Source organism: Siniperca chuatsi, linkage group LG10, assembly GCF_020085105.1.
Source record: "Siniperca chuatsi isolate FFG_IHB_CAS linkage group LG10, ASM2008510v1, whole genome shotgun sequence".
Classification (NCBI taxonomy): domain Eukaryota; kingdom Metazoa; phylum Chordata; class Actinopteri; order Centrarchiformes; family Sinipercidae; genus Siniperca; species Siniperca chuatsi.
This window is the reverse complement of record NC_058051.1, coordinates 21,608,388-21,634,204: the sequence shown is the minus strand read 5'-3', so window position 1 is coordinate 21,634,204 and position 25,817 is coordinate 21,608,388. Positions and strand designations below refer to the sequence as shown.

General features: G+C 39.7%; 2 protein-coding genes across 6 annotated transcripts; one reads left to right on the top strand and one right to left on the bottom strand.

The window, feature by feature from the left end:
* Positions 1-3,759: 3,759 nt before the first annotated feature.
* raf1a (Raf-1 proto-oncogene, serine/threonine kinase a) lies at positions 3,760-23,527 on the bottom strand. Of its 4 annotated transcripts, none has more exons than XM_044212458.1 (19): positions 22,187-23,527; positions 19,190-19,295; positions 15,772-15,998; positions 15,501-15,613; positions 15,303-15,405; positions 15,053-15,210; positions 14,620-14,709; positions 11,316-11,469; positions 10,737-10,856; positions 10,560-10,584; positions 9,741-9,850; positions 8,908-9,025; positions 8,621-8,705; positions 8,276-8,452; positions 8,144-8,190; positions 7,907-8,025; positions 6,155-6,286; positions 5,102-5,236; positions 3,760-5,006 (listed from the first exon to the last, which is right to left on the bottom strand). In XM_044212458.1, the coding sequence occupies exons 3-19, from the start codon at positions 15,970-15,972 to the stop codon at positions 4,866-4,868; spliced, it is 2,028 nt and encodes a 675-aa protein (XP_044068393.1). In that variant the 5' UTR covers positions 15,973-15,998; positions 19,190-19,295; positions 22,187-23,527; the 3' UTR covers positions 3,760-4,865. The 4 variants fall into 4 exon arrangements, with proteins under 4 accessions (XP_044068393.1, XP_044068394.1, XP_044068392.1 ...); XM_044212459.1 differs by lacking the exon at positions 22,187-23,527 and adding an exon at positions 19,411-19,548; XM_044212457.1 differs by lacking the exons at positions 19,190-19,295; positions 22,187-23,527 and adding an exon at positions 18,069-18,564.
* cnbpa (CCHC-type zinc finger, nucleic acid binding protein a) lies at positions 21,516-25,541 on the top strand. 2 transcript variants are annotated; one of them, XM_044212464.1, is made up of 5 exons: positions 21,516-21,660; positions 23,656-23,770; positions 23,955-24,020; positions 24,244-24,442; positions 24,552-25,541. In XM_044212464.1, the coding sequence occupies exons 2-5, from the start codon at positions 23,659-23,661 to the stop codon at positions 24,667-24,669; spliced, it is 495 nt and encodes a 164-aa protein (XP_044068399.1). In that variant the 5' UTR covers positions 21,516-21,660; positions 23,656-23,658; the 3' UTR covers positions 24,670-25,541. The 2 variants fall into 2 exon arrangements, with proteins under 2 accessions (XP_044068399.1, XP_044068398.1); XM_044212463.1 differs by having other exon boundaries at positions 23,656-23,776.
* The last annotated feature ends 276 nt before the right edge of the window (positions 25,542-25,817 follow it).

Sequence of the window (25,817 nt, the reverse complement as noted above, 5' to 3'; positions counted from 1 at the left end):
TTATTTCTTCATTTCTCGAAGACTTTGTGCAGCAACCAAACACCAAACACTTCCTTCTACACCTGAGCTACCATCTCTGAGAGCACAGTGATTCACAATAAGGAAGGATGATATTTTCACATATATCACACTGTAGGTATCTGCTCAGTTCCTGTTATTTCTAGATAAGGTGAAGAAAGTGCGATGAGTTGGTCATGAGGCAACTCATCTGAGAGAAAGCTGCCAATGTTGGCAAGAGCAGACAAATTTATCTTTTGAATTTGATATGCATACGCTCGTCCACTATGTGGCAAAATATTTATTTCTGTTATCTTCGTTTATGCTAACTTACCTGATTGATGGTGGTACACATTTTGAAAAACACATAGCATATGCATTTATTATCAAGTTAACATACATGGTACTTTAACACTCTTTATCCCTGCATCGTTTTGGTGTTTTTGCACCAAAATGTGTTTATATGCACATGCATAGTTTATTATTATTATTATTATTATTATTATTATTATTATTATTAAGGACGGTATCCTCCAATCAGAAACCTTAAAAATCCCCTCAGGACATGTATTAAGACATATAGTTGTGTCTGATATGGTTTTTCCACAAAAAAGTTCATTTACCTTGTTAAAAATTCTTGAAATTACATCTATTCCTGCTCCCTCATTGAAAAATCCAGAATCTATTAATATGCATATATTTTTAACTGCTGGACACAAGACGTCTCATACTTCACTGAAAAGCTCATTTTCACTGCATGTGCACTGGAGGCTCGCTGACGTTTCCACACCACACCAATTTTAAACATTTAACCTTGGTGCACATAGCCATATAATTCAATAATAACATGTTTCTTCTTATAACCTCAATATTTCTTGTTTGCTTTTTTCACTGATATGATGCCTTGGTGTGCTCACCCTCTTGTTATTCATGAAAGGAGAAACTGGTCAGAACTTTGTGAACTGCCGAAAGCTATCAGCACTATTACACTGTCTGCCTACAGATGACTCATGAGTAAGTGACATGGCTGCAGAGGCCCTTCCATGTCCTGATGGGAGCACAAGTGTGCTGAGAAGTCTGATATACTGGAGCTAGATGGCTGCATAAAAGTCTATCACATCTGTTGTTTGTCTTAGAACAGCATATTCATGTTGTTTGTGTTAACAACATCAGCAAACATCTCCCACAGATAAAATGTGCTTAACATTATGTACCTCCAGATGGTACTGATGTTTTTCCCACATAACAAGCAGGCTGACCTGGCCTGGTGATAGTAAAAGCCACTGAAGAACCCAGAGGGATGACAGTAGGGGCCCTGAAGCTCCAGCTGAGGAGCTTCCGTCTAGACTCCTCCCAGCTGTCTGCCAAGCTGCTGCACAACATGAACAACTCGTGCCCGCACCGACCATCTGCTGAAGAACACAGCGGAAGAGAAGTGCTTTCATTTTATAATGAAGGAGAATGTCAAGGTGCCATTAAACATGGGGATCACTGAATATCACGTAATGCTGATTATTATCTATAACATAACATAGTTTATTTTTACTACTCACTGCTTTCACTGGTTTAAAATGAACCAAAACAAAATAACACCATCAACATGCTGCTTTAATAGTTAAATACTGTAGACATACAGAGCTGCCTGTTGCCATCTGGTGGTGGAGTTGAGGCCCAAGAGGCCTACATACAGTATATGTGTTATTATGGTTACATAACTAGCCACTTGAGATGCATGAGTGTGCCTTCCCTTTGTCACAGAATTGATACAACTATTGAAATGACAACACACAGACTTTGTAAGCAATAGATTTTCATGTGTAGGTTCCTGTTACAGCATCATGGATAAAGATGTAGCCTTACACTGAAGCATCATTAGAAAATAACACTCATATGAACATCAGACTGATGGGTTTTTATTGCCAGATAAAGTTGGAGACCACAACAGAGAGAAGATTAGCTGTCTTGGCAGACACTATGAAATTGATCGAAGGGCTCCAATTATAGATTGGCACCACGTCTGGAGGTTGTGTTTGTCAAATCGCATTAGTTTAATGTTAAAGGAAAATGTCTTTCCCTCTTTGAGTCTGCATTGTCTGAAGGGATGTGTGTGTTCCAGTCCAGTGTAGTGAGAGAAACATCAAGATGCAGAGTCCTCTCAGCCTGTGCTTAGCAATTCACTCATGCACTTACCCTGGTAATAAAATAACTTTAAGCATTAAGATTCATAATTATTAGTGGTGGAAAGCAACTGAGTACATTTACTCAAATACTGCACTTAAGTACAATTTTGAGGTACGTGTGCTTTACTTGAGTATTTCCATTTACTGTTACTTTAAACTTCTACTAAACTACTTATCGGAGACAAATATTATACTTTTTACTCCACTACATTTATTTGACAGCTATAGTAACTAATTACTTTTAAGATTAAAAATTTCCTTTGCAAAACATAAGCTTATGAAATACAAGGCATTGTTAAAGATTACTAGTTGGGGCCTCAGATGTCTATTAGCAGTTTCACTAAAGAGACATTTCCCCTCCAAACTTCTCAGATGGTTTAATTGAGGTAAAAAGAGTACAAATTATCTAATATTTCACAAAAACAGAGACAAATCCTTAAAAAGAATACACATTTGTATAGCATAACCGTATATTTTTCTCGTTTCCTACCTCATTAATCAAGTCCTGACCCCTCAGATTTATCATCAACAATCTAATAATGCCATTTGTGATAATATAACAGCCTCAGGGGCCATTCTTGTGCAGAATGAGTACTTATACTTTTGGTGCTTTGTACTTTTACTTTTTAATGCAGGACTTTTACTTGTAATGAAGTATTCTTAAATTGTTGCATTGGTACTTCTACTTAAGGTTAGGAATTCTTCTTTCACCACTGATCATTGTGCAGGTCTTATGTGAAGAAGGCTGACATACATTATGGAGGAACACCCACTAGATGGAGCTATTGTAGGCCAGGGATGTGGGACATTTGGGCTCTGTTGGTTTCATTTTGCCCAGCTGGTCAAAATGCAGAAATAGAACAGATAAACACATATAGCAAAACTGTTGTAAAAATAGATGACTAGCGGGCAGCCGATGGCTTTGCTCTTATTGTGTTGCTCCACTGCTGTTGACATCAGGCCTATTTTACACTATGATGGGGCTCTTTGAGACATGAGATTCAAATAAGATGAAGAACTCCAAAAGCTTCCATCATGTTTCTTTCCCTGGGCTCAATTCAAAGGGCCAAAAAACATAAAAAATACACATTTTTTCCCATATTTAAAATCACAGCAAATATTCCCATATTTACTATAAATTTTCACTTGGGATTGAACCAAGTCAAGCGGTCCTGCCCAGCAGGAACTACACGCTGGATGTTTACACTAAAACAAATTATAACTGTCCTCTCTTTCCACCACGTCCCTCCCTTGCAGAATGATTGTTCTTCCACTGAGCCTGCCAGTGGCTATACAGTGCACAGTGGCATCAGCCAATGGTGGAATCCCCTGGTGGCGTGTCTGGACTGGATCCCCTGTGAGGTTACACCACATTGCCACTGCTACAGCAAACATTACACCATGCCACAAAGTCTTGCACATGTGTGGGATTTTACTGTGTTAGTGAACAAGAAGAGCAGCAGTATAATCTGATGTCAACTGCCCATCTCACCTGCTTCCATTGCATTATAGATAAAACATACAGTATATTGACTGTTCAGTTTTTCCATACTAAGAAGTCAAAAAGATGACAAACGCGTCGTCATTGGCAAAGAAATTTAACTTAATTTTATTAAAATATTGAATAGACAACTTTCTCACCAAGTTCACAAGAAAACGTTTAACCTCCTGAAAGAGACATGATAAACAAATACAAATTAGTTTCCAAATCATTTTAAATATTTAAGACAACAGCCAAATTTCCAGCTCATGATAACCTACCAATGGTAAGGACTGATAAGAATGTGTGTGTATCTACAGATCAGTTTACTCAGAGCTATGAAGCCAATGTGTACACTGTTGAAACATAACCATTGCTTTTGCTAAAATGTGCAAATTCAATTTTTCCATCATCACTCATGCTCGCTGTCTGACAGGCTATAATTCCTCCAAAATGACCCAAAAAACAAAATACTATTAAAAGAAGTCAAAGACAACAAAAACAAACAAAAATTCCCATATCTACTCCATTATCATTTAAGACAAGGCAAAAATCAACTACTACTGTGCAACTAAATGGACTACATCCAACGGCTTTGTTTGTCATAACAAGAGGAGGTGAATTGTGTGGGATCTTAGTCCAGGCTTTGTTTCCTCTTAAGGCATGTAAGCTTTAAAAAGGTCCTCTTCATCAGAAACCAGGCCGGCCAGATAGAAGGTTGTGCTTCACATCACAGAACCCAAATCAAGAGACACATCTGTCTTTCTCTTGAGTTTCCTTCAGTGTCCATTTATGGTTGTCTTAGGTAGGTGTGCGTGCATTTATTTACAAATTTTATCAACTGCATTGCCACCATGGAGCCTCTGCATACTTCTTAATACGTGCAACGATAAGCAAGGCAACACCTCAATGTATCTTATGCCAAGCCTCTTCATCTGTACATCTCACTACAATCCATCATCACTCACTCCCTTCCATAGTAAATCTCAAGTACACTTCTCTCTGCACTTCCCTCTCTCCTCTTTTCCTAATGTATTTTATTGATTAGCATGGGCTTATGTATGATTGCATGTACATTTTCAGGTCTATATTGGCATCTGTATGTAGAGAAATTGGGCGTATTGAGCATTTGGACTATTTTGGATATTTCAAAGAGGAGGAGGAGGGAAAGTGTAAGGCGGGGAGGAGGGGCAGTGCTGTCTGAGCCTCTAGAAAACAGGCAGTCTGGTGGAGGTCAGAGTACAAGCATTGATATCCTCAGTGTGAGAGGCTCTGTGCAGGGACGGTTCTGAGGCACTGCGGTTTATCTTGGGCAGGGCATGCTGGAGAAGCTCAATGGATGACAAGATCTTAACAAAAAAAAAACACATAAAAGAGAAACAAGTTAGTCAAACAAAACACTTCATTCAGTTTGAAGTCTACAATTACCAAGAGAGTAGTTCACCTGCGGGAAGAGCGGCCTCTCGTCCTTGGACTTCTTGATGCAGTCGGCCACCAACCTTTTCATGGCTTTGGGGCAGTTCTTGTAGAGCTTACTGAGGTCTGGGGACAAATAGCCTCTTCCCACCATGAAGATAATCTGAGAGGAGAGAGCCACAGACAGCAGATGAGACTGAGGGAGTGTGTGGAACATGGATCAATATTTAAATCCTAAAATGTTTTCAAATGTGATCAAAGTCAGTGTGACAGTAAGAGACACCTGATCAATCCTAAATCAGCAGTCCACTATCCTCCACAGATATTTTATAAATATGGCCAGTGAGTCGTAGGTGACGGGCATCTAAAACACTGGAGCTACTGTGAAGGCATGAGTGCATGACGCTGCAGAGATAAAGGATGATAGGAGTACTCTATGTGCTTGCCAGGTCAGCTGAGTACAAAGTCATTCTACAGTATCAAGGAGAATTGGGGCACAACAGTACTTATGCACACTTTGTAGAGCAACTTTTGTACAAAGTAAACACAGTACAAACACAGTAAACTGAACTGAACTGAACACAGAGCCAGACACGATCCAGACCCGGTCTCATGGCCTATGGGAGGACGAAAAGCCACAGACACACAATATGCACACCCATGCACCCCTTTTCTCACACACGAACAGGGTTGTGTTACGGAGTCTAAAATTAGGCCAGTGGCTCCAGGGTGCCCGCCTCTGTTCCATGGTGGGCCTTAGGCCAGCTCCACAACCCCCTTCAGACAGCGACCCAGTGTCTTTCCACCACCTTCTGGCCTGGGCTCGCAGCCTGACACTGCGACCCAGACGAGGACTAGAGCTTTGACACGTGTCTGAGTGTGGTGTTACAGTTCTGTTTTACATGAGCAAATCTAACGAGGTAGCAGAAGCTTGCAACCCTTAAGATTTTGGTAAACAATTACAGTGTATGGAGGACAAAATGGGTGAGTCTCATCATAGCATCTGAATGTCACCTATATGCACCACTAAACTATTATCAACTGACATACGGTATGACATGTGTAAATGATGAGACTTTACCTGATCTCGGTTTGCTGTCTGGGAGTATGGGAGCTCTCCCGTCATGAGCTCAAAGAGAACAATTCCATAGGAATAGACATCAGACTGGAAGCTGTAGGGATTGTTATCCTGCATCCGGATAACCTCAGGAGCCTGTGGACATACAGACAGAAAATAAACACAAGGCATGGCATTTTCTGTTATAATTTCTTCATTTTGTGTGTTTGTGTTTCATGACTTAAAAAGTGTCTCAATATAGTTGTTATTCAGAGTTCCCACTCATCATTTTCCAGGACTTTTCCAGGACTTTTTCTGGGATGATCTAGCTGGTATGACAGACAGGGATCGTGCCATACACTAATGTGTTCCTCCCTGTGGAAGTCTGATTTAAAAGACGTGCAGTCTAAGGATAGAAGACAAGTGTTATAGAAACATTTCAGTATACAGGCATAACCTTTAGATGTTTTAATATCACTACTTTTACTATCTCTTCTTACTGTTGTTTTTTATTTTATTTTTTTGCCTTGTTTTAATGGTCTGTTTTAATATGGTTATTATATATATATTTTTTATAGTATTATAGTATTTTATACTATATATAGTATCAGATTTTATTTAGTTTCTTTGGAAAGCCCTTGTGCTCTATGCTTGGAAAGTGCTATGTAAATAAATTTTTATCATTATGATTATTAATTTATAACTTGAATCCCTGTTTTGTTATGAATTATATTAACCATTGTTGCCAGAACACCAATAACTGAATAGCATGAAAATCAATAACACAAATAGTAGCCTACAATTTTGCCTACTGACAAATCTAGACTGAACTTTACATACCTAAATGTGTGACTCAAAGTTAGTCGAGTTTGCTAGAATTATTAGCTGCCACTGACTCTTCTATCACACCGTACTTTACACCCCCCTAGTAATATTAGGTGTCTTTAAAAGAGGCTAATCACACCCACTGTAAGCCACCGTTACAAAAGTTAAACATTTCATGTCATGGTCCATTTTACTTTAACAATGCAGCATTGCATTTGAAGAGATAATGCTAGCAAAGTAAAAAAGTACTGTTAGCCAGTATTTGACTCACATACAGTTGGGCCACCATTCATTGTTTTGTCCCCGGCTTCCCATTCATTATTTCCAACTCTCTCAACAATGTCCAACACACATTTGAAACCATTGCTCCTAGCCAGAGTTCAATCACAAACCTTAAACCTTTCCAGAAAAAAAAAAAGCCAGCAAGCACATCAACTTTAGCAACTGAACCAAACATGCTAACCAATTTAACATTATTCAACCATTTAAAACAAGATGGGAAGAAAGCAACGTTTATCTATAAACCTATTAAAAACTACCCCAGTTACCAGCCAGCAGTGACTAATATTTATATATTATATATATTTATTTATTTTAAGGCAAAGGATAATGTAACTGACATTATTCAGAGTTTCGCCACTTAACTTGTAATGTCATCCAACCTGCATGTGCTACCATGTGACGTGACTTGGGGGTGTGTTCACATCTTGTGGATCCGTTTTAGGGGAGCACTGATAGATAGCCTAGCAGTACATTCTCAGCTAAAGGAAAATAGGAGGATGTTGAAATAATTCTCCAGGACAACACAAGATTTTACAGGACATTTTACTTTTTCTCTCATTTTCTATGTGTTTTCCATGACTGGAAAATTGGTCAACTGTTTTTCCAGGTTTTCCAGGACGCGTAGGAACCCTGTTATTGCTTTAGTGAAATCAAAGCTGTGTTACTGACCATCCAGAGAATGGATCCAGAAGGCTGCTCCACCTGATGTGAGCCGCTCCATCTGGCCTTCACTGTGGCAAGACCAAAGTCCCCAATCTTCACCGTTAGCCCTTCATGCAAGAAGATGTCTACGCTGCTGTCAAGGAATCACAGCTAAAACACACTGAGAAAACACAATCCTGACCAGTATAGTGCATTAACTGTTTTTATCTTTACACACACTGAAACAGCCGATAGAAAGGATACTGTTGGACTTCATGTCACGATGAATGATGTTCTTTGCATGCAGATAACTAAAAATGAGAAAAGAAAAGTTTGATGACATCTCGGTTCTTTTTAATTTGGTTTATCAGAAAAGCTCCATTCTTTAGGACTTACTCCATGCCCTGAGCTGTCTGCCTGGCAATGTCTATGAGCTGGATTATCTTGAAGTTTGTCTCCAGGACGTGAAGATGTTTGTAGAGGCTGCTGCCCTCACACCACTGGGTCACAATGGCCAGGTTGTCCTTCGTCATGTAGCCCATGAACAACAGGATGTTGACATGTCGTGTTTTCCTGTGACCAGCGGCAGAGGAGAAGAGGAAATCACCAAAACAAAGATAAGATAAAAGTTTGCAATGCAGATGATTCACCAAGAATTTAACAATTTGCAACTGTCAAAACAGCTGAAAGCAAAAAAAAAAAAAAAAAAAAAAAAAACACTGTATCCATGCCATTTATTACCTCAGGACTGCCACTTCATTTCTGAATGCCTGGAACTGCTCTGGTGTGGGGTCAGTCACCTTTAAAATCTTCACTGCTACATCACCTACAACAAAAATACTCTGCTCAGTTACCCTTGACCCATAAAATCCACTGTAAGCTCATATGAAAGGTAATGTTACATGCGTACTGATCTTTTTATGTATCAGGTAACTCATTTGAAAGTGTTAACTGCTGTGGTATGAACATGTGAAAGTGCTAATAGTTATACCTGAGAGTGCCCTGCCCTATCTGAAATGCATTCCTACCATGCCATTTCCCTTTGTAGACAGTTCCAAAGGAGCCTGAACCGATGCGGGAGTTCAGATACACCTCACTGGCCTCGATCTCCCAGTAGTAACTAGAGTCTCGCTTGTCCCGAGGCCTCTGGATGAACAGAAATCAAAGAGGTGCAACTGATGTGAAACATGCAAACTAAACATAACCAGTTATAATAAGCTAGTATTCTGTTGTATTCTACTTGAGTAAAAATGTACTCAAATAAAACTAAAAGGTCATTTAAAATGTACTGTTACTGAGATACATTTTTATTGATACATTGTTATGATAGAATTATTAAATTAAAGAACTCCTTTACCTTAGGCTACAAAATAAGTTGTATTAACATGTCCAAAACAACAATAAATTCCTGTTCTATAGACAGACATTTGCAGCCTGTACATACAACTGCTTATCAACTATAAATATACAACTGTCTTTCTCAGTGTAGCCGTACTGGAATTAACCAAAAAGGAGGCCAAAACTCAGACAATTACACAAAAATGACATAAAAAGAGCTAAGGACACCACAGTGGGTACAACAAGGAGATTATATATATAAACTTTAGCGCAGCTACAGCCCACAAACACACACATTAAAAGCAAAAATAGAGGTGTGCTTTCTTTTGTTTCGTTTTCACATGATTTATCATGACTTTTCATTATTTTACTCTGTAGCGGATGTGACCTGAAACGTATGCAAGTACAATACTTGAGATAAGAAAAATAGTAAAATGACTGAAAAACAACTTTGTTTCGGTAACAAGAGTAAATGTAATTCGTTATTTCCACCCCTGCATACAAGACAAGGCAAAGAACTTACAATTTTATTTTTCTCCTGATTATTGAAGGACGTGGCCCTCTCTCGCTGGGCAGGTGCTGGGGTTTTGGACTGGGACCAGCCTGTAGGGCTCTGGCTGGGGGAACTCCCCCCTTCAGGAATACAGAGAGAAACAGAAGGAAGCAATTCAGGAGGGAAGACTTTGGCTATGTCCAAAATCATTTACTACACTATACAGTAAATTCTATGTAGAGGACTATATAGTGTTTCAGATGGGAAACTTCACTTTTTAGGATGCCACTAAATGTGATATAAAAACTCTCTATAGACATTTGGGCAACACTACAAAAAGGCAAACACACTATACAGTGGACTATATGGTGAATATTGAACAATTTGGGACACAACCTTTGACTTTGTCCCAATTCTCCCCCTTCACTCTTCCCCTTGTTTCAGGCTCACCCTTTCAAAAAGAGAGCTATGATGGGCAATGGTAAAATAAACAGGGGACATCACATCTGATGATGATGCAACAGAAGTTGCCAGAGGAATGGAAAAAATATATAAAGATTGATGACAAAGGTCTGCAGAGCCTCTCTTTCTCGTTTAATGGCCCATCACATGCAGATTAGTCTTGTATTACCACCCTCTACTGCTTAGCTTTTTCCGATCTCCATTGAATGTTATGGGTAGACCTCAACATCAAATGCTGTGATGAGAAATTTTCATTTTGGGAGTCAATTCACGAAGAAAGAGATGTTAAAATTGCACAGAAGGGGAGAGCTGTGGTGAAGGGAGGAGGTGTGATGCAGCATAAAAGTACACAACACGATGCTAATGAAATGTAGAGTGAGCACTTACCCGAGTCATGATTTCGCATTGCATCCTAGAGACACAAAAAACACAGACAAACTTCTGTCAGCATGCTCAGACAGTAAACCACATGCTGTGTTGTCACTCAACACTGAGATGTGAATGTAGATAGCCTGTTTGCAATGCATGCCATTCAGACCGCACACGGACACTCTGCTTTCTAACCTTTTCTGGACTCTCGGATGAGGCCTCAACAAAAGACTGGGAGAAGTGCACAATACCTACTTTCCTCTTCAGCCAGAATTTATGGCACCAGGAGCTGGGGGAGGTATTCAGGCAGTCTAGCTACTCCCCAGCAAGGTACAATACAACAGGACAGTGAGGACAGGAGGGAAAGGGACAAAGTAAAGGAAAGTGAGGAAGGAACAATGACAAGAGTGATGACCAGGTTTCTACCTGGACATAATCTAGGGAAAATATTCTACAAAGCATGAAAAACTAGAGAGCTGATTATGCAAGAACATTTTCAGAGAAAAAGCAGAAACTAGAACTGAACAGGGGGAAGTCAAGTGTCGCGCTCTCTAAAATAAGATGCCATCAGGGAAATTACACAAAACAGGCTCAACCCTTTCCAGTTTGATTGCATAATGCAGAGGTAGATAAGAGGTAGAAAAAAGCAAGGCGAAGATAGTTGGAATGCCTGAGATGTACGTGGGAGGGCAAGATCACTCACAGGCAGGAGATATTTTAGGAGTGGCTTGAACCTACAGGAGTACCAGAGGGGCCTATATGGTGTGTAGTTACCTCAATCATGCTGCTGTCTACAGGCAGGGTAGTGCTAACCATGTGGACGTTGGGAGTGGAAGTGGAGCGCTGCCTCTGGGAGAGACCGCCGGATGTGGGTGGGTAGGGCGTGGTGTAGTTGAAGGCATGAGGGGTGGAATATCGGTGGACTGAACTGTGAAGGTGCACAAGGATCAAACATTAAGACAAAGCAGTTACTGTTTGTGTATATCTTGTGTCACTGCTTTAAAATGACACACACCGTTGACATTTGACAGAAAAGCAAACACTGAATTCTCTGACTTCTTTAAAATTGGACCGCAGTGGGTGTGGTGGTGGTTGGTGCAGGGGGTTTCTGGTTTCATTTCTGTCCTTTTCTCTCACTTTCCCCATTCAAGCATCATCTGTTTATGTTGTGCCATAAACAAACTGCTACCACACATGCAAAATCAATGAGAAGCATAGTATATGGTTAAAAACACACACAAAGTACAACTGAATAGCACTGTGAGGAAGCAGTTATTGCTTTATTTTATTGTGGCCTTCCCCTTATCCCATTTTTGGCTAACTTGACACTGTAGAGGTATTTTTTGCCCTTGATGTTTGCCAAGATCAGTATTGGCTCAGACGGAGAGTACAAAGCTCACCAGCCAAATATGTTAATCTGCAAACAATCCAAATGTTAGTTGAGATGTTTACCTTCACAAGCACAAAAAAATCTCATTTAAAATATCCAAAAACATGAACAAGAACGATGCCTCATTTATGTCCATAAATAAAACTTCCAGCTTTGAATTTAGTCAAAGGTCTTGGTACAACTCCTGTTACTGACATAATAACTGTACTGGAGCTGCTGGTTAAAATGGGGACAGTGGAACTCCAGCTACATGATGTATATACACAGAGACCATATTAAAATCACACTTATGACCATGGAGTGTACTCCTCGAGAACAATCCCCCTTTTGGCAATACAAAACTTTGTTTCAAAAGAGTATTTCAGATTGCTCTGCCTGGAACAAGTAAATACTTTGTAAGTGCTAATATTTGGCAGCTAAGAGTGCTTTTTAGCCATTTTAAGTGCTCCTGAAACAACAGGCTCTTTTCACGCCTCTCGTTACATCAGCACTTGGACTGGGGTAAGCCCCCATAAAGCTGAGAACGTCATTAAAAACAGGATTTAATTCAATTCAGATTAAGGTTCTTTATAAATTCAAGCATAACTACAACTGTGTAGTAGCTAGGCATGACAATGGTCATGGCTACCTTAACCGGCAGTGATGTTGCCAGGTATGCATCCTGCGTCTCTGACACATTAAAATCCGAAAGGACGCAGTAAACTCACTATTGACGCGTCCAGGGGACGCACTATTTTTTCCTGACAACGCTACATTGTGAACAACAAATAAGTGTTGAAATCATAGACATAAACTAAAGAAACCTCGCTGTCAGAAAACTTGGTGTAAGGTGCTGAGCTCCTATACACACACGCAGTTAGAACACGGAGCGCAGTTAGAACAGCAGAGAGGCGGTGGAGATTACACAAGTTGACAACAACTACACTTGTTACTGTAAGTCCAATAAGGCCATCGTGAGTAAAAAGCGAATACTTTATCAATACACAACATGTAGAAAGCGATATTTAATCTGCTCTGCCCGCAGTCTGATCCACCGCAGCTAAGTTTACACAAGCAGCACGCTAGCTCGGCTAATAGCGAATTGTTACAAACAAGCTAAAACGAAAGCTGTTTGTATGTAGTCTAACTGTTTAGCTTAGTTTGTTGTGTATTATTGTGTAAATTTGGCAGATTCTTGTAAACTTACTGCTGGCTGAGACAAACCAGCCCCTCCTCTCTCTACCAGTGTAACTTACCTGCAGGTGAATCACAGCAGAAGCAGAGGGAGGAGGACAGAGGACAGGAGGGATACTGACTGATGTCTGAATTCTTCATCCGTTCTAAACGTCACTCAGTATTTTGATGTCAGGCATATGATTTATTTTATTAACATTTTAGATTTGTTTTCAGTGAAATATTATTGAGTTTATATAGTGACTTTGCTGTTGCTGCTCTTGAAACATTTAGTAATATTTAAAATATTAAATTCTAATCCTTTTCTGAATTTTTTTTAAAGAATATATTTTTTAAAGCAATTATTTAGTAATGAAAAAGAACCGATAAAAGTAGAGATAAAATCCTAATGATACCAATCTCTAAACACGAGTTTAACACTACAATTTGTCAAAAAAACAAAACAAATTTTATTATTAGGGACCGACTCAAATGACCACCTGCGGGTCCCTGGGACTCACTACATTGAAAACCTATCTACATCACTGAACCTGCCAATGTATCTCCACCCTTATTTACAATATACTGATCCGACACCTCAATTCTATTATCCAGTAACCCACAGAGACCAAAAAAATAAATTAAAAAAATTAGCTCTCCCTACAATACCCAACCATAAATTTAGGCCTACAACAATCTCTGGAGAGACACTATAGTGGGTGACACCATCGAGTACGTCATAGGCATCACCGTGGACAAAAACATCAGCTTCAAAACAACACAACCTGGGTATTCACGAATGCTGCTGTCAAAGACTATGTTCTCTCTAAATCAAAAGCTCCCTGTGGATTTTTTGACCTCTGTTAGCTATGGAGCTGGTTTTCTATGAGTGGTCTCCATTTTGTTTATCTCATGCATGCACGTGAGGATATACACACACACACACACACACGCAGGTGACGCAATACACATTCCTGCCAATGGTCTCACACTATTCCGCTGATCTACAGGTGGCAGTAACACTATATATATGCAGCAATGCACCAGCACAGGCAGGCAAGAAGAAGACTGTTAGCCAGTAATCATGGATTTAAACAATGGTGGATTTGAGATACTCAGCTTTGCAAATGTTTTATGAGGAAGGAAACGCATTCACCATGTTTGTTAGGGCTCAAGGACACACACAATGCATTTTGGTGAGTTACACCGAATGTAAACATAACTTTTGTTTGTTTACAAGAAAACTCCACAGGGCATCTTTAAATAAAGAAGTAAATTCACTCTTCTTTCCTCAGAAAAGGAGGGCTTAATTCAGCAAAAGCATTTTCACATAGAATGTATTTTGTATATGCACGTATATGCAACGTTTTCATAATGTAGTCTTATTTGTACATGTATCAATTGCACCCGAGAGTGGGACGAATTTTATCTTGAGGATAATAACTATCTACTGTAGGTAGAGTATCTACCTTATAATACTAAAAAACACTAGGAGGATGGGTTCTGGATAGATCAAACATAAAAACTTTGCCACACCTTGGAAACCGTGTTAAGGATTCTCTCATTCGCCGGGATGTCAGCGGGGGCAGTGACGGGGCACCGCTCTCACCAGGTGTTGGACACAAGCTGAAGATAGAGAGATAGGAAATAAATCTCTCATAGTATAAAGTGCGTGGGAACGTGTGAGTGCTTAATCAAATAACAGCTGACTGCTAAAGACTACAATGGCTGCCAGGTAAAAGGGCTTATTTCTTCACTGTCAATGATATGGATCTTTTAATGATTACAGTCCTACAGCCTGCATGCAAAATAACACTAATAAGCCTGTACTCTGTAGAGTCAGTATGCAAAGCCATAAACACGAGCTTAGACCTAATCAGGAGACCCTTGGTATCAGCAGAACTTGCTTTCCCTATTTTATCTTTACCTTTTTAAAATTATGCTCCCATTTCAAGTTGAAGACACTTACAGGAGTTGTCTGATATTGCTCCAGTCCACACACATCGTGGGCACTTTGGTGCTACAATGCTCATGGAATTTGTAGCCGCATGTTTGGCAACGGAAACCATTCAAAAGAAACTTCTGGCAAATATCACAGAACGCTAGTTTCAGATATGTTTTCCGAACCTGAAAATGACAGAAAAAAAGCGTAAGGATTTCTTCAGCAGTGACACTTTTTTCTTGAGTGTGAGGATATCGTAAATGCTTCAGGTACTCACAAAATTATGTGTCGTCAAGGGAACGTGATCTAAAACCTCCACCAGTAGCTCTTCCCCAATAAGGGAGGTGGAGTCAGTATTCCAATCCATCCGGAATTTTTTACTGTTACAAAAATGGACAAAGGGCTTTACATGAAGGGACATCAAAGCAAGCAAAATAACAGCAGCAGGTAAGATTGTGATTTGTACTGAGCTCACCTCCTCTGTCCTGGGTGCAGCCTGAAGACAGCGCAGCACTGAGGCTGCAGACCTCGCACCTTTAATGCTTTAATCAGGCAGCTGTGCAGAGTCATACCTGGTCGCACGTTTACCTGAGGGACAAAAAAGTATGAATTCCTCTCTTGCCTGCCAGGATGTAAGCAGATCCATATGCCTTTAGTAACTGTGTACCAATGCAGTATTTCTGCAGCCTTATTGGAAGTCTGGAAATTACTATGCCATCTTTAACCTGCAGGAAAAATCAACTCACCACAGTGCGCTGCTGGTTTGGGAGGTAGACACGGATAGTGCTGCTCGTCTTGGAGTCGGGCATCTTGCTGTCATCTGAGGAGCGACGCTGGCAGGGAAAGCCCTGGACCATGGTTGGGGAAAGGCACGGGCCCTCGAACGCAGAGTCCTTCATTCCGAAGCCGTTGCTCAGAGTCTTCCATGCTCCCTGGAGGTGCTCCATTAGTAAAGCCAAGTGCTTGCAATGGTCTGAAAAAAAAGAAAAACAAAACACACACAAACAGTATTAGTAGTCCAAATGCTTGAGAGCTCACATCAACAATTGACTACTTAATCAATATTGCATTAGTTCTCTTTCTCCTTTGTAAAGATATTGGTAGTGCGCAGACTCAGTGTCAAAGTGTAAAAGACTAGTCAGCAAAATGAAATAGAATGTAAATGTTTTTCACCATGAAAAAAGTCATGAGGTCCATTTTTGTCCATCAGTCTTTTTGAGGGTATACAACTGTTTAAATTGATATTCTCTACCCAGAATCTATTTTTGGAGTATCAGACACTCAGCCTTGTAGTTTTGAAAAGTGGCTTTAACAAGTGTTTATTTTTTTCTTTCCACCGAAAAAGCAGCTGTGGTTGGCTTGAATGCATGTCATTCACAACGGATTCCAATGATGAAAAGTTTTCACAAGCCAGGAAAAAAGTAGCAAAATAAAGATAGATTTGGGTTACTGCACTGAGAACTTGTTTGATGTCATGTCTAAACATAATCTCACCAAGTGCAATCAACCCTGGATGATGCCGTGATTGGGGCCATTTCAGGGTTATGTCGGTATGTTAGTAGCAAGTGTGGCAGGAAACGTAAAGAAAACATGTACTATCTGACCTGTTTAGTGCTCCTATGTGCTTTTTAACTCTGGGCTCAACCCTAAACTATATCAAACTATAGCAGTAGTTTAAAGATATTTTTATGGCATAAAACTAGCAATTGTCCTTTCCTTTTAATTTGAGAGGGAGCAGCAGAGCAGTGTAGACCAACTAATCCACTCAGTCCAGGAGAATCTCTAGCCACCACAGAGGTCAGTAGTGTTATTTACAGTATATGCTTTCAACAGACTCTTTCTTTTGCATGGTCAGGCAACAGACAACTAAAACTCAACACACAGTAAAGAATCACAATATTCACATACAGGACCTAATGAAATAAAGAATTGGGGGAAAATAATAACTTGAAAAGTACTGGTAAACTAAATAAAAACATCTGTGCTTCTTTAAAAAAAAAAAAAACCTTTGTGATTTATCAACTAAGGCAGTGGCCTGAAGAAAAAAACCTGAAGATGTTACAACTCAAGTTGGACCTACCCATCACAAAACAATATGCTCCCTCTTCTGATTCTCTGATTCTTTGCAATACAAACTGCAATATATATATATAAACACACACAGAAGTGTCACTGATTCTTGGTCTCCATTTTCAGTGTGTATACTTTTACTCTGCAAAACTCCTAATTATCTCTCTGGTGTATCTCATACAAAGACATGTTAACACTGAAGAGATGATTTACTGCAGTTAGTGGTTAACTGTCACAGCAGACATACCGGTAAGCCAATAGCACAGAAAAGCAGGAACTTTGGAAGATTGTGGGTCTTCCACCCTTCCCACCATGCTGCAGGAATTGTGTTCAAAACAAGTACTGTGATCCATCCAGAAAAGGGTATCAACAGAGAGAAAGTGAAATCCAGAATAATTAGACTTTACTCGCGTCTGCTTAGATCTGTTCTACATAACACGTCAGTCTACATAACACAGTCAGCTTTACAAACCCCACGACACGCGTTGCATCCACAGAAGAGTTTCTGTGACTTGACTCAAGTCTTCAAAGTCATAAATGTAGGTGAGATCAATGTCAGCAGGTTAGCGTATTTTGGGAAAGTTAGGTAGAGAGGCCCGCTAAACTGATTTTTGAACGCCTTCTATAGACTTCCAATTAAATCCAACTTCTTACTAAATACACTAGTAAAATCAGCCTACTACTGAAATGCGTGCACGGTTCGCACAATTAGGCAGCTATTAGTGGCTACGTGTGTTTTACAGGCCCGGTAGATCCACTTATTACTGGGAATTTGCCTGTAGGCCCTCAGAGGCGAACTATATCGTTAAACTTCACTGCACGGCTCTATTCACCCTCCATTCAAATTTAACTTGTTCAAACGATGCGTGTCTTTGTCATGTGCCTTGCGGAGAAGCAGTTTAAATGTTGTAGTTGAGCATTTCAAACATAATTCAAAGAGTATCAATGCTAAGAGTAGCCTGTGTATGCTTACCAAGAGAAGTTAGAAAAGTTGTGCTCCGCCATAACTTCAGGAAAAAGTGGCGTCGGTGACATCATCATATTTGCAACGCATTCAAAGAAAAAGGAAAAAGTAGAAGTTGGCAAAGACCCTGAAATTGTATCAAATTATCTTGGATCCGGTAAATGTAGCAGTAATGTAAGACGTGAAGGTCATAGGCGGGTCTCTTTTACGATCCGCCTAATATAATCTAGGAAAAGTTTTATCTCCCAGTCGTTGTAAATGCGGAAAAAAAAAATCCGTCGGACCCTCAAAGTGAGACGACGAGGGATACTCTTTAAGTCCCGTGAAGCACTTTCAAATTAAAACTCCCATAAATTGCTCGGTAACGCCTCGCGTTTCAATCAATATTTACGTTGTTCGGGAGAAGGTGAAAAGGTTTGAGTTGGTGTCGTGCGTCCGTCTGACGCCAGTGATTGAAACAGGACCTCGCAGTCATAACAAGAGTTGCAAGCATCACTCACACTGCGCAACTATACCAAACACTTAAGGCCTCCTACTTTGATGATACCGTTGTTTTTGTTTATAAAAATATCAACTGTATGTTTTTAAAATGTTGGGTTCGTAATATATGCCCATATTTTACATACTGACTATGTTTAAATTCCTGTTCTGTAACCCTCGTCGCCGATGAGCTCACACTGGCAAATGCTATTTTTTTAAAGGCTAATGCGTATAAAACATTGATATAGTTTTATTGCAAATTCATTAAAATATCCGTTGCAACGGTATCTTTTGAAAAAGAAAAAAAGAAAATCGGCCCACTACCGGTTGGAGTAAAGGAGTAATCCATTATTAACTCCAAGCGCACCATCATCTGGAGACTTGGGGTCAGCGCAACAGCTCTGTAGCCTTGGAAATCATCTTGGAGCCTTCCTGATATTCCTGACAGTCATGTTACATATCTGGTTTAAGGGTGAACGGTTTCTTTTAATTGACAGAAATGCTCCATTCTTTAGTTTATATGGATTTGAAATGTTTTCAAACATCAAAAGAGGCTTAAACGTACGCTTTTATTATACAAGGACACAGCTTATTCTTTTCCAAACTGGCCCTGAAACAGTTCCATTGTGAAACGCACCCTCTACACTCACCATGTGTTCACCATCTCTGTAGCATCCCGGTCTGGGTTCCCCTGAGGTAGGTACCCTAATCACAGATGGCTCATAGGTCCTTTCAGCAAGCTGCCGTTGACACCATCTGAGAATAAAACAGCTTAATCAACATCCTGGTCAGTATGTCTTGATGGGTTCAGCATACACTTTTTCCATAAGGCGGCAGCAGACAATTTTAGCTAGAAATCTAAATCACAAACCCATGTTATATTCCTGTTTTGCAGCCAATTTGACTTTCATCAGTCCATCTTTCAACAATCCACTTTAGAATTTGGTCTACTTTTCTGAAAATGACATTTTCTAACAGATATTCCATCTAACAAATAACAGAAATGCCAAATACTGTTTCTGTGAAGATGAGGGCAGGGCTTTGTCATTGTGGAGTTTTAAGGTACTCCACCCCACATGCAACAGTACCACTGTATTTCAGTTAGTGTGGGTTATTATGGTGATGCATCTCTTAATGAAGTCAAAATGATGCACCACGGGTTGTGATATTTTCTCAGCTTTGCATTAAGGGTTGTGAGCTGCAGAATGAAGACCACAGGAAATAATAATTGCTATCTCAGAGCATTACAACCAAAGCCACCTTAAGACTGAGATGAATGCATCTTTCCCACTTATTGATCTGACTGAGCTCTCAGGCCAGTTAGCAGAGATGCCCGCAGCTCCCATGGACTGTTGTCTCTATCAGTCCTCTTGTATTCAAAATATGATGCAATCAGGACTCGTTAAACAAGAAGGGTCTGCATCAGGGTTATACATGTTTGTGAAATCATCAGTCTGAAACACATGCACGCCATTGTTTGATTGTTTTGTAAAATTGTAGACTTGCAGTAAAAAGATACAAATACAAATTAGTTAAAACTATATAAACACTGAAACATTTTTTAATGAATGTTTGTGGGTGTGTGTGTAGTTCATTCACTGTCCCTCAGGTTGTGGCATGTTGATATATATTGGGCAGCAAGATCTGCCCTGTCTCCTTCTCCTCTGAGTATTTTTAATTTTGAGAGGTCATTTAGCTCTTTGAAATCTGAGATTACAGAGTTGAACTTGTTAAAGTAAACTTTCCTTATTTCACTAAATGTTGTACATTGTAGGAGGAAGTGCAGCTCTGTCTCAACCTCACCTGTCAGTGACCACATATTCTTTTTTCTTTTGGTTGCCAGGATTTTTTGGGTCTTCCTTTTTTTGTTTGCCAGCTTGTGGTCACTAAGCCTGTACTTGGTTAGGATCTGTCTCTGCTTTCTATCTCTGACAGTAGAGAGATATTCTGCCAATTCATAATCTCTTTTTAGGGCCAGATAACTTTCTGATCTACTTTGGCTTTTAGTTTCTTCTTTCCAATGTTCCAAATAGGCTTCTTTACATTGCATTATAATTTGGTTTACTCTGATTAGTGTTTGGTCAGAGTGTGTTTGGGGGGGGGGGGCAGTTAGTCTCAGCACCAGCTGACATAGGGGACTCTCAGTTTGGAGACAGCTCTTGGGTTTGGAGGGCTTTGGAATAGAGGGTGTCTAGGGGGCTGGATTTAAGGTGATTAAAACATATCAGCGTGTTAATTATCAGTGGGTATCTGCCTAATTCTTCTCTACATGCATTTGTTGGTGTCTTTCTGTGTACCTGTAAAATATATCTGCAGAATTTTGCATGTAAAGATTCTGTTGGATGTTTGTCCCAACAGGTATAGCTATATGACTAAGTGGATCCCATACTTCACTACCATACAGCGCAATAGGCTGGATGACACTATCAAATATTACCAAATAGACCAATTTGAATTGGAATTTGGAAATTATAAAATTTTCTCTTAATTGCATTTAGATCTCTTGATTTCTCACACAATGCAAACTCACTTTTTACTTCAAATTTATATTAATATTTACATCTGCCTGGTTAATTTTAACCAGTAACAGTGGTAGCATTTATTGAAAAGCAGATACAGACATCTCTATAAAGGTTATTGCACTGATTATATAAACAAAGCTGCTTCTGAGACATGTCTTAGGCATTGCCATTGATTTAATTAAATAAAACTATAGCTGTATGTAGGAAAGTTAGATGAAACGGGTTCCTTAAAAGATTATTTTTAGTCGTAGTAGAAGTAGTACCAGTTGTAGTAGCCTATAAGTATATTTCTAATATTAAGGCTCTAACATTCCCTAATGTTTGTAAATGTAAGACATTATTAATGTTAAAAATGAAGTGGGTAAAATATGGCAAGTCGATTTAGGGAAAAGGGACCATTCTGTGCCAATGATTGGCTGATTCATAGAGGCGGTGTCCAGACATTCTCGTGTTTGATTGGTTGCTTGCAGAGCGTCTAGCCAATGACTGTGCAGGTTTTTACTGGATACGGTGAATGACAATTCAGGAACTCCTGCTCACACCGCATGTAGCGCAAAGAAGGAGGCGTAAACACTGACACCAGCGAGGTAGCCAGCGAGGTAAGCAATAAAACAGCACTAAAATTAATTTAATCAGTAGATATTGTATATATATGTAACATTTGACTCTATGACGTGTTAAAACTTATAATAGTGGAAAATTGGACGTTGGGTCGTTTTTCTTTAGTAAAAACGCACTGGTTTGGTTTTACTAACGAAGCATCGGGTTCTCAGGCCTGCTAACGTTAGCTTTTCACAACGACTTTGGCGTGTGCGCTCTGCGCGGGAAATTTTGTTTTTATGGTATATTCTCTTTAATAACCGTCAGAAAACATCTAAGATAAACCTTTATCGCTATAAGGGTCGGATCGACACTTTCTTACTGGAGAACGAAGATTGATCGTCGACTAAACCGTGGCTCTTGGTCGTGATCGTGGGGTGGTGTGCTAGCGTGTGCTAGCCAGCAGCACTAGTGTCTCGCGAGTACGCAGAAAAATCAGCGTGACTAGGCCAACGTTAGCGTATCTTCAACCTTTGGCATTTGATTCTGTTTTTTCCTAGCGCTAAAACAGTATAATATACTTACTTGGGGTCGATGAGAAAGAGTCGAGTTATCGTAATCTTTGTTAGACGTTGGGCTTGCTATTTAAGCGGATGTTAAATCAGCATAACACGATGTGACGTGACTTCCATCTGGAGCTAGCTTTCCAAGTTAGCATACATCCAACGGCATGCTTTCATGGTCATTTCTGCAGTTGTCAGTGGCGTTTAGCACTATTGAGGACTAAGTTATCGAAGATAATCTAAACTCAAATGTCTATACTCCGGTGGAGACGAGCTCTCATATGGCGACTGGAGAAACATTATTGCAATAATTATTTAGTGAAACACTTATGTACGTTAAACTAGGAGTTGAGGCCCGACGGGCATTTGGATGACCATTACAAGAATTAGATGCAACAAGTTAGCCTTTGCAATCTTATACAAAGGCAACTTAAATCCAGCTGCCTCGTTTTATTATGCTACGTCGACTTTAGGGTACCGTTACTACTTGCGAGGAGCTTGATTACTCATTAACTCACGTTCTTTCTGACTTGATGTCTTTAGCACCGTCAGCAATCAGAAGTTTGGCCTATGGCGATCACAAATCGTGTAAGTTAGCTAAGTAGTTAGTTGTAGTCTGATGGCCAACTATGATAGACTCCGCAGCTGGAAAATTACCCCTTTTGTTTGATCGTAGATTAGATCACCCTAGTAGTCATTATGATAGACTGACTCTTGCAGCACTGGCATGTGAGTTGTGTGCTGTTATTTGACTCGGACTCTGAATTGTGTTTGTCATTGTAATCTGAAACATAATTTTCTAAAATGGTATGCTTGATGTTTTGCCACCTCCCAGAGTTTGTGCAGAATTGTCAAAATCAATACAATCATGGTTATTTTATTAAGTTCATGATCAGGTCATTCTTGATGACAGTATTCACAACACCTTGTGTACACTGGCTACATCTCAAAAGCATCAAGATTTATTGATCAACGGGCTTTCACACCACAAATGACAAATAGCATAATATGTGTGTCACAGAGCAAAAAGCCAAAGCGCATTAATTCAGCAAGTGTGTTTTGTAAGTAGTCTAAATAGATTTAGAATACCAGTGACAAGAGTAATGTGCTATGTTAATGCTTTTAAGTATTAACATCATACTAAGCAGCTTAGTTGTTCAACAAGAGGCCGCTTTCTGGCATCGGCATCCATAGCCTCTCAATAATTGCTTGTGACAGGCATGATTTATAATGTACATATGTATGGGGGGTTCTCAAATTTGCCGGCAATAAAATACCAAAGCTGAATTCACTCAGCATGAAACCTAGTTGAAAATTAAGATGGTGCATCCCAAGATAATATCCACACTCCTTGTTGAAAAGAATCTGTACTTGGTGTGAAAGCCTGGTAAGCTAAAATGCACCCAGTGTAGATGTGTGAGTTCAATAGTGCACATAAAGATTTTATTTTGAACTGAATGTGGTTTACTGATATGTGTTGTTTTTGTTTAGGTAATGGACTCGAGCAGCAACAGTGAGTGCTTTGGATGTGGCCGCTCCGGGCATTGGGTCAAGAATTGCCCTAATGCCAGTGGTACACGTGGACGCGGCAGGGGTCGGGGACGAGGCAAGGGTACTATATACTATTCAGGCCACACCCCAGTATAGGATAATTATTACAGTAACCTGGGTTGCATGTTCTTTGGGTTTTGGAACATTAATTTGAGTAGAAACACTTAGTTGAGGCCATAAATTAAAGCCTTGTAGTCTTCTTTTCATCTTTGCATACTGATCTGTCTGTGTCATTACAGAGCTGTTCTGTTATCGTTGTGGAGACCAAGGACACATGGCCAGGGACTGTGACCAAACTGAGGATGGTGTGCATTGCAGTTCTATTTCTTCTATTTCAGTTCTAGTTAGTTGCTGTGAAGTGGGTATCTTCTTACAACACAATTACAGAATTAATTACAACATTTTGATTACTATGGTACACATAGCAGTATAGTGTAACATTTATTTTTGACCAATCTTTTCTTGACAATTAACTAATGTATTTTTGACAAACCGTTTCTTTTGTATGTTTTTTTTTTTTCTGTTCAGCGTGCTACAACTGCCACAGGAGTGGCCACATTTCCCGGGACTGCAAGGAGCCCAAAAAGGAGAGGGAGCAGCTCTGCTACACCTGCGGCAAAGCTGGCCATATGGCCCGTGACTGTGATCATGCCAATGAGCAGAAGTGCTACTCCTGCGGTGGGTTTGGTCACATCCAGAAGCTTTGTGATAAGGTGAAATGTTACAGGTGAGTGTTGATTTGTAGTCCGGTTTTGGAAATGAGTTGCCTTATTTTGGGTTAAAATTAACTTTAATTGTCTCTCGCTTAATAAGCTAACAACTTTTGTCTCCTCTAGGTGTGGCGACATTGGTCACGTTGCTGTGCGTTGCAGTAAAGCCAGCGAGACTAATTGCTACAACTGTGGAAAGGCAGGCCACCTGGCAAAAGACTGCACCATTGAAGGCACCGCATAATCAGTGCCCTCTGTTGCCCCTCCTTTTTTCAGATTGATGGTTGGTTGTATTATTTTCTCTGAATCCTCTTCACTGGCCAAAGGTTGGCTAACAGAGGCTAGTCCCAGGCCAGTGAGCCTCTCGACATGTAATACTATGAAAGGGGTGAAAAAAAATCTTTCTGCATTCAATACAAAAATGTTTTAGTTTGGTAGCGGTGTTATGTATAATGCTTTGTTAAAGAACCCCCCTTTCCAAGCCACTGGTGATCAGAGATGAATAAATGGGACTAAACATATGGGAATCTATAGGACCTCTGAGCTTGTGGAAGTGAGCCTCAGTAAAATGAGATAGAAGAAGGGAGTAAATGGAAACCAAACTTCCATGTATGGTTATTTTGGTTTGTTTTAGTGGGATATGAGTTGGCCAAGAGAGTATGACATGGAAACAGTTCATAACATGATGCATTTCAGCCCTACAAGCAGTTAAGTGGGCGATAACAAACTACATGTTATTATTGCTAAGCTATAAAAAAAATTTGGAGGTATTAAAAGAAACACGTTCTTTTATAGAAATCTGTTTACAATTTAAATATCACTTGGTAGTCCAAGGTAGACTTTTCCTTTTTAAAATGGCTTTGGAATTTTTTTTTTTTACCTTGGCAAAATTTAACATCAAGAACAGTTGTCAGAACAGCAGAATTAGGAGTTATTTGGGAATGAAAAATGTTTTCACAGAAATCAAAATGTTATTTTTGTACAATATCACTTAGACTACTGTATAAATACCATTTGCTTGTACTCAGTTTTTAAGTCGGAAGGAAAGTGCAACTGAAGTCCTAGAAAATAGAAATGTAATTTTAAACTATCAATAAAGCTGGAGGAGCACGGGGAGGACTTCTTGTCTGATTTTAGTGGATATGTATATACCAAAGTTTTGATGCTCGTTTTAAGATGCCTTTCCTTTTCAGATGTTTGTCCATTCTGAAGTGATCTACCAGTCTTAAAGGATGTTAAACTGATAATTCCGACTTACTGCTTAATCAACTCATGAGTTGATGATAATTTGCATCTACATAGAAGCTCAAATGCTAGATCTGCTAAATAAACACTCAACCTGATCTGTAGGTTAACGTTATACAAAACAGACCTTTGTTTGGTCTGTAAACA